The 14,055-nt window shown below is 41.3% G+C and overlaps 1 protein-coding gene across 1 annotated transcript in view; it reads left to right on the top strand.

Annotated features, from left to right (window-relative positions):
* The first annotated feature begins 1,545 nt into the window (after positions 1–1,545).
* The window catches only part of LRRC27 (leucine rich repeat containing 27), a 63,325-nt gene continuing 50,815 nt past the window's right edge, over positions 1,546–14,055 (top strand). Inside the window, exons 1-4 of the mRNA XM_072995382.2 lie at positions 1,546–2,402; positions 8,513–8,790; positions 9,153–9,283; positions 11,412–11,470. Of these exons, the coding sequence (XP_072851483.2) occupies positions 8,575–8,790; positions 9,153–9,283; positions 11,412–11,470 (406 nt within the window). The 5' untranslated portion in view covers positions 1,546–2,402; positions 8,513–8,574. The remainder of the gene's footprint in view (positions 2,403–8,512; positions 8,791–9,152; positions 9,284–11,411; positions 11,471–14,055) is intronic.

The following is a 14,055-nucleotide window of genomic DNA, read 5'->3' on the forward strand; positions in this document are numbered from 1 at the left end:
GTCATACAAGTCGTTAAAGGCACAGCAATGTTACTTAGAAAAAGGCAGCCAAACAGTCAGCAAAACTGCACTGAAAACAAAATTAATCCACTAATCCACATGTACCCAATGGTTTATATAAAAGTAATTTAAGATTAAGAAGCAAAGAACAAGGAAAAATTAGTCATCAGGGCAGTACACCTGAAATTTCCTTTTGCAGGAGTATTGGTAACAGCTTGCATATAAATTAATTTTTAATATCTGCAGAGGCTGCAGTTGTCAGCCAATAAATCTCATGATGGATTAAGGATTTCAAATCAGGGTTCTCTAGTCCTTGTCCAAAACTCTCATTATTCCACATTGACTGTATGAAGGGACAATCTGGCCTGGTTATTTTACCATGAGGCAGAAAATCCTACAAGCACCTCTTCTTCTCCCTGCCAATAACATTGCAATGACAACAAATAGCTAAGAATTTGCTACATGGCTGGACAGCTCAGTGAATTGCACCAGGATTTGGGAGTTTGATTCTCCCAATTGCATCTTCCTAGAGAAGAGCCTTCAGCAAGCTACACAGACTAGATTGGTAGGATTGGTGAATCACTTCTGAGTAGTTTATATTTAGGGAACTCTGCCAAGAGTCACCATAACTCAGAATCAACTTAAGAACACATAATAATTATTAAGAATTTGCTCCCTTTCATAGTAGTAAAAATGCGTTTCCAAGGGTAGGTGTCTCACTGTCCAATGTGTTAAATTGTATTTAAATACAAAATAGCACTGTTGTGTGCATTGAGGGAAGAAGTGAGAGTCAGACCTATAGCTAAAATATCTTAACTGGGGCTGTGTAAAATGAGTGTGGCCAGCACACTTAGAAGCAGATTATATGATCTACTTGTAAATACTTTATTAAGTACATTGTTAAGCCTCCACCAGGAAATAAATATATACCAACAGGCAGAGCTAGTGCAGCCTTCTGATGTCATTGGCCACTTAGTCTGGAAGAAGTGGCAAGAAGGACTTTTGGGGTGGTCAGGCCTCCATGTCCTCGGTGCTGAGGTAGTTTGTCTTAACAGAATAAGGACATGCTGAAGCAAGAAGGGATACAAAATAAAGCACTGGTGTATTAACCACATTTTCATGGTGTTGAATAACAAAGACATGAGCATTTCCCATTCTTTCTATGAATCCAAGTGGGAGCCCTCTGTGTTCCCCAATAGGGCATCTAAAGTAGTAATTCTTCCAGTAAAATGGGTGCCATTTTCTAGAGAATGTAGCTGTACAGGATGTGAAGAAAACAGTGTGAGGGAACAGGGCATGAAACTGAAAGCTGACAGTGGGGCAGCTATTCTTCCTGAGCATCCTCTTCTGTCCATAGGCAGAGCTGTGGCGCCGCATGACCTTTCTAGCTCCCATAAACTAGGCTGCTGTTCTCAGATGGAGCATCATCAGCAGAGAAGGAAGACGCCACCGTTGACATGGGATTGGGAGTGCGGGTATCTTCTCCTTTGTCCCCGGCAGCAAAACATCTTGAGCCAGCGCTGGGAGGGGGAATGGGGGGGGCGGAGGGTCTGCCAGGAAGTAGAGGCGCCGGATCTACAATGGCTTGACGGAATGGCTGTAACTGTAGAGAGTTACAGCCATTCAGAAATACAGCAGAGAGAAGAAAATGAGAAATGAGAGGTGGGGGTGGGCATTTTCTCTATTCCTTTTCCTTTTTCTGCCTTTTTTGTAAAGTGTTTCAGCGTCCCTGTTTGAAATAAGGCGGCGATGAGGAGAAAACGGCAGATGAAAGCAACTCTGCGCTATGCAAAAGCAGGGGAGAATCAAGATCGGGTTGCCCCGCACGGGGGGGGGGAGAGAGGTCGCCGCTCCCCGCTCCTCCCTCCTCTCTTTTCAGAGGCTGGCGAGGCGCAAGAAGGCCGCCCGCCTCCTGCGCTTCCCGGCAGCTTGAGGGTTGCTATGGCGACCTCGGCAGCTGCTGCTCGCGGCCCGTTTGTTGCATTTTGGTCACGACACAAAGCCAGAGAGAAAAACAGACCCGCGGGTGGGGAGGAGAGGGCCCGGCTGAGCTGCAGTGGAGGGTTGGCTCCCTGTGGTGGCAACCGGGCGTCCCCTCGCAGCAAGCCCGGGGACAAGTTGGCGGAAAGTAAGCTGGCTGGGGCAATAAGAACCGGTGAGGGGAACCCTACTGAGCCATCAGGTCGGGGAAGAGAGAAAGGGGGAAAGGGAGATGGGGTGGGGGAGACGGACAGGATGCTGCCTGCAAAATGTGGAAAATCTAAAAACACTAGCTTCCTTGCTTGTCGAAAAGTAAGACTATTCAAACATTTTAACCATACAGTGTTAAAAACACAGGAAAAGAAAGACTGAAGAACTTCAGGGAGAGAAAGAGGAGTCTCTCCCCCCCCCCTTTCTTCCTAGTGAGTTAAACTTAATTATGGGTGGTTTTAATCCCAATGTGTGTAATTGCATTCTTCATTTCTATCTGTGCCCAAATAAGGATCTCTTCCCAAATTACAGATGCCCTAAACAGACAAAATTGGATTGCAAAGGACAATTTTTGTATAGATTGTTATTTGTTAAGATTGCAACTCTGTGCAGATTGTGCTACTTCTATGTATTGCTGAGCAGGTTGTACATTAATTCTTACATGCTGTTCATGTAGGAATTTTGAACTACTGTACTTGAAGAAATTCACAGCAAAGGGAGCAAGAGTACGCTTAAAGCTCTATGGTCTGGAGTATTGCTAACAGTGTTTGGAGATGTGCAGGAATTATCACTGTATTTGTTTGAGAACTTCTGCACCTTGGAAAGAGGTCCTGGAGGTGGGGATGCTACAGTTTTGGGAGAGATTCCAAACTGTTATTCATTCCTGTTTAATAAAAGTCAGGAGTAAGTGGAGATGTTGCTGCCTTAAGAACTACTTCCAGTTAACCTCATGATTTGCATAAAATCCTCTATATCTTAGTAGATATGTCAACATATGAGGAAAGATCCATTCTGATTGGGGTTTTTTTGCCTCCAGCATCCCTAGATGTCACCTGAAAACTGCGTAATGCTTAATAATTGTGTGCCGTCATAACATTTAATAATCATGTGCCATCAAGTCAATTCTGACTTATGGCAACCCTTTTAAGGGTTTTCTAGGTAGAAAGTACTTAGAACTGGTGTATCATTCCTTCTTCTGGGGGCATCCAGGGACTGTGCAGCTTGCCCAAGGCCACACAGGTTGGCTCTTCTCCCAGGAAGGACAGTGGGGAATTGAACTTTCAATCTCTGGTCTCGCAGTCAGATACCCAACTTACTGAGCTATCCAGCCAGCTGCATAACACTAAGGAAAGCCCACTCCAACTAAGTCTGTAACTTGTTTCTACACTGTAACTTCAGACAACAACTAGGGCACATTTTACAGCTTTTTACATCATACCTTAGTTTAATATGGTGAATAGTGCTGGAGAAACTGAAAACTGTTCACTACTGATATTTTGCTTGGTACTGACAGAGATGTTGTACTCTAGGTTTAGATGTAGATAAATACTGTATGGATATGCTGAGACAGAGAATGTTCATGGTCAAATGGCATGTATTACATTTCTAAAACAAACATGCCTACTTAGAATCTCAATAACAGTTTGTCTTTTTAATTGAATAGATTTCCATGCTAAAAATATGAAAAAATAGTTTGCTGGATCAGAGTGATATTACTTGCTCTCACTGTGAGAATTCCTATAGCTAGCTAAGACTAAGTGATTCCTTGGAAACTGATCACTGGTCCAATATGTTAAGTTGTCACAGTATGCTGCAGTACTATCTGGCTTTCTCCATAATACAGCGATGCTGCAGTGTATACCATCCCTTGTTATATCATGAAGAATGTTCTAAGCTAGTCCACCAATCTGCCTAATGGAGTGTTTGTGGCTACAGTCCTATTCATGCTTACTTGGATGTAACCCCAATTGAATTTAATGAGCCATTACTAACTAGACACATGTAGGATTGTTCTGTGATCTACTTAATTTATCTTTTCAGTCAAAAATTTTGCAGGGCAGAACCTTTTTTAATTCTTTCTTTAGGGTATATACAGAGACAAGAAACAGCAATTCAACATGTTTTGGATGAGACTATTTTCTGTTTAAAGACTAAGGTTCCCAGTTCAAATGTTTTCTTAGAATCAGTCCTAAACCTTGATGCCCAGATTTTTGCAGTGCTGGGTAGTTTGCCAAATCCATCATTCCTGGAAATAGCAAATCTTAATTCAGTAACACATGACTTAGTTACATCCTGGTTGGAGTACTGTAAATACCTGCTGGCTGGAATACAGATAGTCACTACATAATGTAAAGTTATGCAGGTGCATTCCCAGGCACAATTGGTTACATGGGACCAACTGTTCAATGTGCTGGCAAAAGTGCTTTGTGGATAGCCCTTCCACCTTGGTGGTGCTGTAGCCATTGCAGGACGAAATTGGCAACTATAGGCCCATCGCCAATGTTTCTTTCTTAAGCAAGGTAGTCGAGAGGGTGGTGGCCGATCAGCTCCAGGCGTTCCTGGATGAAACAGATGCCCTGGATCCATTCCAGTCGGGCTTCAGGCCGCGCCATGGGACAGAAACGGCATTGGTTGCCCTGTGTGATGACTTATTGAGGGAGGCCGACAGGGGCAAAGTGTCTCTGTTGGTCCTCCTCGATATCTCAGCGGCCTTTGATACCATTGACCATGGTATCCTCCTGGGGAGGCTCGCCGAGTTGGGGATAGGTGGCCGGGCTTTTGCTTGGCTCCGTTCCTACTTGGAGGACCGTCCCCAGAGAGTACAGCTTGGGGAGAATGTTTCGGCCCCGTGGTGCCTTAATTGTGGGGTCCCACAGGGGTCGATCATCTCCCCAATGCTGTTTAATATCTACATGAGGCCGCTGGGAGGGGTCATCAGGAGGTGTGGAGCGCAGTGCCATCAATATGCGGATGACACACAGCTCTACATCTCCTTTTTTCCAACTGCAGGAGATGCCGTTCTGTCCCTTCGGCGTTGCCTGGAGGCTGTACAGGAATGGATGCAGGAGAACGGGCTGAGGCTGAACCCGGACAAGACGGAGGTACTGAGGGTGGGCTCCCCCACACCTGGGGACAAGGGAAACTCCCTCATTTTTGGGGGGGTGACCCTGCCCGCCAAGGATGGGGTCCGTAGCTTGGGTGTCCATCTTGACCCGGCGCTCACCATGGAGACCCAGGTGGCGTCCATGGTCCGTTCCGCTTTTTTCCATCTCAGGCGGATAGCCCAGCTGCGGCCCTACCTTGATGTGGGGTCTCTCACCACTCTGGTGCATGCGCTTGTAGTCTCGAGATTAGACCACTGTAATGCGCTCTACGTGGGGCTACCTTTGAGATTGCTGCGGAAACTACAGGTGGTGCAGAATGCGGCGGCCAGACTACTCAGTGGGCTGAGAAGATACCAACATATCTCCCCCACTCTGGCCGCATTGCATTGGCTGCCCATCCGATTCCGCATTGATTTCAAAGTGTTAACGCTTACTTACAAAGCCCTAAACGGTTTAGGACCTCGATACTTGGCGGAACGCCTTCTCCCACCTAGATCTACCCGTGTCACTCGCGCGAGCCAGGAGATAAGGCTGAGGAGCCTAACGCCGAGAGAGGCCCGAAAGGAAAAGACCAAAAACCGGGCCTTCTCGGCGGTGGCTCCTCGCCTTTGGAACAACTTGCCCCCTGAGATTCGCGCGGCTCCCTCGCTGGGCATTTTTAAGAAACAACTAAAAACATTGATGTATAGGCGGGCCTTCCCAACAGAAAACCCTTGACGATCTTTTTTTCTTATTCTGTTCTTTATTCTTTTTTATTATTTACGTTTCTGCTGTAAAGTCTTAAAATTACATTGTTGTTTTTACTGTAAGCCGCCTAGAGTGGTCTAATATGATCAGATAGGCGGGATAGAAATAAAATAAATAAATAAATAAATAAATAATGTCGAATTAATACCACATAGCTATTCAACAGGATTCCAGCCACTATGTGGAACTGTATTCTCAGATTCTTTGGAAACATTAACTGGTCCAGAAATCTGCAACCATACTGTTAATCAGAGCCAGCTACATGGAGCATCCTCTGTGCTGCAAGGTTGGAAGACCTGCAGTCGTAAGATCAAATCCACATGACGGAGTGAGAGTGAGCTCCCGTCACTTGTCCCAGCTCCTGCCAACCTAGCAGTTCGAAAGCATGTAAAATGTGAGTAGATAAATAGGTACCACCACGGTAGGAAGGTAACGGTGTTCCATGTCTAGTTGCACTGGCTACGTGACCACGGAAACTGTCTGTGGACAAACGCTGGCTCTACGGCTTGGACACAGGGATGAACACCACGCCCTAGAGTCGGACACAACTGGACTAAATGTCAAGGGAAACCTTTACCTTACATGGAGCATATGGCTCCTTTGTTATAAAATTTCCACTAACTAAAGATATGTTTCCAGGCATAATGCAAAATGGCGGTCAGTATACACCGAGCTCCTGAGTTTGGGGCCTGAGATATCTGAAAGGATGTATTCCTCCATATAAAAGCGTGCCCAGCTTGAACCTTCTGGGCTAAGTCTTCGTCTCGGTTCCACCATTACCAGAGCTATGTTTCGTGGTGATGCAAGAGCCCACTCAGTGGCTTCCTGCCAAGGTGGGCTAGATTAGTTACCTCTCTGTTGTCCTTCTATGAGAAACTAGCTCCCCCCCCAGACAGACCTTTAATTTACATTGCTGTTAAAATATGTTTAAATGGTCAGGTGTCATTTACATTTCTGTGTATATTTTTAAAATATGCTTTAAACTTATATATTGTAATTTTTTTGCTTATATATATTTGTTCTGCCAAAGTGCACAGGCCTTCTGAAGGCTAGCCAACCTATCTGCCTCCTGTGCCCTTAAGTAACCACTGCCTGGTTTTGCAGTAATTGTCTCCTATCCTGTGCTGGAGGTGCTCTTGTACTGAGTCTGATGAAGCAACATCCACTGGCCTGGGAAGAGTTGAAGTTACAACCAAGAAACGACTGTTCTCCATGCGCTTAGAGGGAAGTGCTAAGCCCTACCCCTTTCATCATCACTTTATTCACACAACAATCAACTATTCCGAAGAGAAGAAATTAATGCTCATGTGGAGGCTTTTAAAGTGAGACGAATGCTCTGAACCAAGATTCTTGCTCATACCAGCAGGAGCTTCTCCTCTTCAAGTGACTGCATGAAGCAAGTGATGATGGAGGGGGCAGGCCTAGGTATTTCCCTGTTTTGAGAAAGCCAGATTTTTTAGAATTATGGTTTTGCTAGTGGTTCCTTTTCCCCTTCTAAGACCCTTCTGCGTGTTTCTCTGTGGTACAGTGTACACTTGAGCCTGAAGAATAAGTTCTTTTTAAATGTTTCATGAGATCCCTGGTAAACTCTGGAACATTGCCTTGGTGGAGGCACAAGCAACTTCATTCTGATAGGTAGTTATGCAGTGTTGTATAAATGACATGCACATATGTTTAACAGTGTCTGACATAACGGATGATGAGATGCCATTTTTTTCTTCTCCTACCATACATATAGTTTGTTACTGTTTTCTAAAGGTCTTTCTATAAATACTGTACATTCATTTTCAGTTTACTTGAGAGTTACATGCTTTTTTTACCACAGAAATGGTAATTCTTTTTCACTTAGTTCTTTCTGTGATCAGTGTACTTATAGATGATCAGAACTGATCTCTCCCACTAATTTCTTCAAAGGGAAAAAGGATATTATGTAAGTGTCCTAAAACCATTTTGCAAAAAGTTCGCCACTCATCAGTTTCTTGATGCCTCCCACATTTTATACATATATCTCAGTACTGGTGCTACTGTATTTCAGTGCAGGTTTGGTTGATGTCCAGAAGTCAGGAGGAGGGTGCAGGTAGCTCTTACACACACACCCCGCCCCTAAACTATTTCCTGCAAAAAAAAGGGGGGGGGGGAGAATTGCTGAAAAGCTCTGTGCACCCTCTAGTGGTCAATTAAAAAAGATTGTATGTATTGTTCAGTACTCCAGGCGGATTAGGATCCTCGAAACATGACAAAATTACCTCCCACACCCATTAGAGGACACAAGGTGATTATGTTGAGCCATTTAAGAAAAATGTACTAGGGACCCAACGAGTGCTGGCTGATATATTTTGGCCCCCAGGGGCTGCATGAAGTCCACAGGAAAAGTACAGTAACTCTGCTTCTAGCTCTAGTTTCCCCCAGAAACTGGTGTTGGTGGTGATAACTTTCAGAATGTGCAGTCAAAGGATATGTGATTCTGCTTCTGGCTTATCAAGATACACAGGTTGTATTTTCCCCACTCCACCCCACTTTAGTGCAAAGAAGGAAGTCATTCATGTTTGGCTGAAAACATTGTGCAAATGCTGAATGAATTCAGATTGTTGATTTTTATCTGCCTTATTTATTTTCTTGTTGCAACTTGTATGTGGATGTGTTTGATGACATTTTCTTGTTTTATTTATTAAAAATTATTTATTTTTCAGTTTATTACCTTTGGATGAAGAGCTTTCAGATTTCTACCTTAGTCCAAGTGTTTTCGTATTAAATGGAGGAAAAAGGGTCTTCCCCAGAAACGGATGCTGGTGGTGATAACCTTCAGAATGTGCAGAACCAAAGTAAATTTAATTCTGCATCTAGTTCATCAAGATGCATCCGCCAGAGTCTTGAGAACCTTGTGTCTACTTCGTCAGTCTCTTTGGATTTGAGTAGAAAGGATCTGCAACATCTAACAGAGGATATATACAAATTATATAACCTTAAAGTAAGCTCTCTTATAGCAGTTGTTAATATATTTGATTACTAAGTAGTTGCATTATAAAGTAAACAACTAGGTTGTAATATTCATCTACTTTTTAAAAGCTTGAAATGGAATGTACAGATATTTAATTTGATTATTCCTATATCCTTTACAATCCTGAAAAAATTACTTTAATTATTATCAGCTAAAAGTTTATCTATTTTGAATATTTCTCAGGAATTCATGATGCATGAATTGTATGCCAAACATTCAGCCATTACAATGTATTCATCTCTCTCTCTCTCTCTCTCTGTTTGTGTGTGTGTGCGTGCACGCGCACATGTGTGTGTGTATATACACATATATCTCTTCATCGTTTGCTTTAGCATTTGCATCTAGAGGGAAATTCCCTATCAGTAATTCCTGAAGATTTCTTTGAGCGCTTGCCAAATCTTGTTTGGCTGGATCTGCGTTATAACAAATTTAAAGAACTCCCCTCTGGAATTGGATGTCACAAGTAAGTCTTCCACTACATTGCTTGCTTAACCTCTTTTTACTATTATTATGCTGCTCATGGAGCAATTCATGTTAATTATGAACTAGTAAAATTTTGTCCTAATTGAGCTCAGAAATGAAGAAAAGCGTAAGCCAGTGAATTGTAAAAACTAGGCTTGACATAGTTAGCTAAGGGCCAAACTACACATTATATTATTGATTTTTTTAAAAAAGTATGCTTAAGTTGAATAGATTTGTTTAAAAAACACGCTTAAGCTGGTATTTTGAAAAAAGAGCAGCCCAGAGTCTTCAAACTAGAACTGCTCAAGTCCAGCATCTAAAGCACATGTGGGGCTTGCCTTCTCCTCCTGAGTAGACCTGAGGGCAGTGAAACCAGAGTTGCTAGTATCACCAGACCTATAATCAGTACTGGTTCTGAAGTCTCAGACAGTCACTGATTATGGTTTAGAGCAATGATTCCCAAACTTGGGTTCCCAGATGTTATTGGCCTAAAACGCCCAGAAGCCTTCAACATTAGTTGTGCTGGGCAAGATTTCTGGGAATTGTAGTCTAAGAACATATAGGTACCCAAGTTTAGAAGGTATGAAGTTTTTCAGGTTTTCTTTTTTGCTAGTAGCCGTACCAGAGTTTGGCTCCTTCTTCAGAAATGGGTTCATTGTCACAGAAATCTTGAGGATTAGTGCATTTTGACACCTCCTTGCATCATTTGGTCAAACTCTTACATTTTCTGGCTGAGATAGAAAAATTTCAGGCTGGTGAAAAAGTGAACTGTGGGAATCATAGATTTACAGATTAATAGAGTTGGAAGGGGCCTGTGATGCCATTGAATCCAACCACTTGGATTCAAATGGTTGAAGAATACTTTTTTTGTTGCTTTTAGTATCTCTTGCTAACCTCCGCTAGTTCTCAGATTTTGTCTTTGTATCATCATATCCGCAGCTCTTTGCTACTTGTCTGTACTCTTCTTTTGTAGCCTAGCCTTCTTTCCACTACCTATATGTGTCATTTTATATTTTCAGAACCTCGCTGAGCTTTTTGTGAAGCCACATTGGTCTTTTTTGCTGTCTTCCACATTTTTTTCTTGTTGGAATTGTTTGTAGTTGTGCCTTTAGAATTTCTTTTTTAAGAACCTCCCACCCATCTTGGACTACTTTTTTTTGTTAGCATCTCCTGCCATGGGACCTTACTTATCATTGCTCTAATTAAAATTGGCTTTCCTAAAATCTGGTGTACAAGTGCAGCTACACTCTGCTGTTGTTTCCTTTGAAATCAAGAACATGGAAGGAGAGAAATATGCAAAGAATTCTGTTCTCCTTATTCAATTTCTCCTTTTCATATTGCAGTTAGACCTTCCCACTCCTCTACTTTTCCAGATTCACATAGCAACACATGAACAAACATGGATATTCTTGTCACTGTTTAGCTTGACTTTTAGGCTAGTGTGCAACCTGCCCATGAACAAATATGCAATCTTGCACTGAATGAGGTACACTGATCTTTACATTTCACACATATTTACACTTTCCTGATATATATACTGTCTTGTTAAATAATAGCGATAACACAAGGATTCTGTAGACCAAAACTGAGGTACTTAATATGGATTGTCAGGCAAAAACAAAACAAAGAAGACAAAATTGTTGTGGTACCTTGAAGACTAACGGCTCTATTTTAATGTCAGCTTTCGTGGACAAGTCCACTTCAGTCTGACATGCGAGCACAGACTAACACGGTTATCACTTTAAAAACTACAACTTGATATGAGTTAGGAACTATTCGTGGTGATGGGGACTCCTCAAGTGATATGACTCAGTGTGTCTTCTAACTGGTTGTCAAATCAAACATAAATATTTCTCTTATATGTATCAAAATATTGACTGATGATTGGATGGTTGTTGTGTGGCCTGACAACTGAGAGACATGATATTTTTTCACTTCTGGTGACCACATAGCATTAATTCATACTTCATAGCACTAATTTTAGAGTCTAGCTAAAATTCTGCTACCTAGAAATGCTGCTTTTCTTTTTTCTTTTTTTAAAATACTGGTAAAAATGGCTGGATTAACTGTATTTACCACAAGATTTATTTTATACTTAAATTTTTTTTGTTTTCTTTTTGATTGCAAAGCCAGCTGAAAACTCTGCTGTTAGAAAGAAACCCTATTAAAAGACTACCTATTGAGCTTGGTAAGTACAGTATTCCCCCACCCCACCCCATGAACACTTAAGGAAGCCTAGCAATTTTTAGTAATTAACTCTATTTTGAATGTTCTGTTGAACAATAGAGAATTTTAGTCAGGCACAATGTGACATGGCTACAGCTTAATTAATAAATAATGGTAACAGACCAGAAGACTGTGACTTCATACTAATTATAGTGCCCAACATGAGCTCCTGGAGAGACAGAGAAATACTATTTGTTTAAGGTTTCCCTCCTTGTAGAAAGCCATAAAGGCTGAGCAGGGTAGTCTGATCCCAGGTCAAGATAATCTGTAGGGTTCAGATGTGTCTGCTGTGCCAGTAACTTCATCTTTTCTAATATATTAGTAATGGTTGTTGTAGGTTTTTTGGGCTATTTGCCCATTTTTGGAGGTTTTTCTTCCTAACGTTTTGCCAGTCTCTATGCCCAGCATCTTCAGAGAACAGGAGTTAGAACTCTTTCTGGTATAGTGTGTGGGATAGACTATCTGAAGATGAACAGCCTGAAAAATCTACAACAACCATCAGATCCCAGCCATGAAAGCCTTTGAGAATACATCTTAGCAATGAATGGTACATTTTGGAGACCAGCCTATGATTCACCAAAACTAGAGTCAAAGCAAGATTTTTTAATAAAAATCTTAGTACTACTTCTTTAAGCAAGAAGGAAGAGTCCCCTCCTGCAGAGAGATACTAATTTCTGCTTTTAACGAAGCAGTAAGTCCTGCCTTGGCTCATTTAATCATCCAGAAAGGGTAACAACAGACAGGTTTTTCCAGACATATCATTTGCACATCCTTGAGATCTACAACTTGAAAGGTATCCAGAACAATTGGACAATATTGCCAGGTTTACTCAACATGCCCTGCTCCAATAATTTCCCCAAGTCAAAGTGAACCCAAGATACTTTACCTGCAAGTAAATTAAATGTTTATTGGAAGCCTAGGGAAGAAGACTCCATGTAATATGAAGAAGCATCATTAGTCTATTTTATGTGGATAAGTAAATTTTCCTTGTTCATTTCAGCTTTCCTCTTTGCTTATTATAGTTTGTTCCTCAAATCTAGAATCACCTCACCCTAAGTATGTCACACATTACCTCAACACACATTTACTGTATAGTGCTTATAATGTATAAACATAATTTATTATTCATTAAGAAGCATTTTACATTTTTGCTATGCAACACTATAGAAGAGTCATGGAGACCACATGCAAATCAATCTATCAATATTTCATGCTGCTACAGTAGAGACTCCTTCACCTGAAAATCATGGTATCCTAGTTGCTTTGCATCTTCCTAAGAAAGGGCTCCTTATTTCTTCCTAAAAAATGAATAAGGGTGTGTGTGTATGTGTGTGATAGATATTGAGAGAGAATGATCTTCACATTATACAAAAGGAGTAGCGTGCTTATGAGAAGGCAGCTAAGTAAGAAGGAAACAAAGAGGCACAAATGAAAATTACCATTGGAAACAACAAGAGTACTCTTTTTACTGCTAGGGTACCATTCTCTAGAGGAAATTTGTTTTACAACATTCATGATAGCTTTTAATTGCTAGTAATTTAGAATTAAGCAAACCTGATCTAGAAAGATATTTGTCTTCCTCCACTGGTTTCGCAGAAACACTTTATGTGCAAATAAGCAATGTAATACAGTCATGAATAAAGTTCAGACTCATACAGAATATTAACTATTGCACTCTCACGAAATGAAGCAAAAAAGAAAAGATGTTCAGTCAAGCTGTGAATGGACTTTTTAAAATGCCATTTTCAAGGCAGCCTGAGAAGTCTGTTATTGACTGCTTTCAGGATCTCAGTATTTTTAATATTTTTCTCCCCAAATTGATGTTAGCTCTGTTTTCATTAAATATCAAAGTGTTTTGTATAAAGAACATTTCTTACCGGAGAGCATATTTATGTGCAGCAAACGTGCAGTTGACAAAATGCTGGCATGTATTTTTAGTCTAGATGCAATGAAAAACAGGAAGGCTACTTCAACAAACTGACTGCAAACACTTGTGCTAATTTTTATTCATCTAAATGTGATATTTGCTGGGGGTAGGGGAAGAACTATAGGTAAAATAATGGATGTTCATCCTCAAGCCAACATAATAATATGTAGCTGCTTTCTCCCTCCTTTTCCCTCTTCCTCTTCGCTCTGTTTCTCAGTGCTGAACGTAATATATGTATTCATCCTGTTAAAATCATAATGTTTTCATTGATGTTGTTGAGGTAGGGAACACCCATTTGTATAGAGCAGGTTACATAAAAGTTGTATTCCGTGAAGATATTCTGTATTTCTACTAGTGCAATGGAAATTTTCTGGCTTCCAACAGAAGTACCTCAGGAGAACAAGGATGGATATTGGACGGTATGGGCCATTCCTGTTCAGAATTTAGATTCACAAAAGCTGCAGGGAAACTCAATGGAGTTTCAGATGTTTAAGTGCTATTAGACTACATTCTGGCTACCAATTAACACTCCCCGTTTGGTGGCTTTGGGATAGCATGTATGATCCATGTGAACTGCTTCCGTAGTCCTCTGGGTCTTTCTTGAATTACCTGCCATGCTC

Source organism: Pogona vitticeps, chromosome 3 (assembly GCF_051106095.1).
Source record: "Pogona vitticeps strain Pit_001003342236 chromosome 3, PviZW2.1, whole genome shotgun sequence".
NCBI classification, from domain to species: domain Eukaryota; kingdom Metazoa; phylum Chordata; class Lepidosauria; order Squamata; family Agamidae; genus Pogona; species Pogona vitticeps.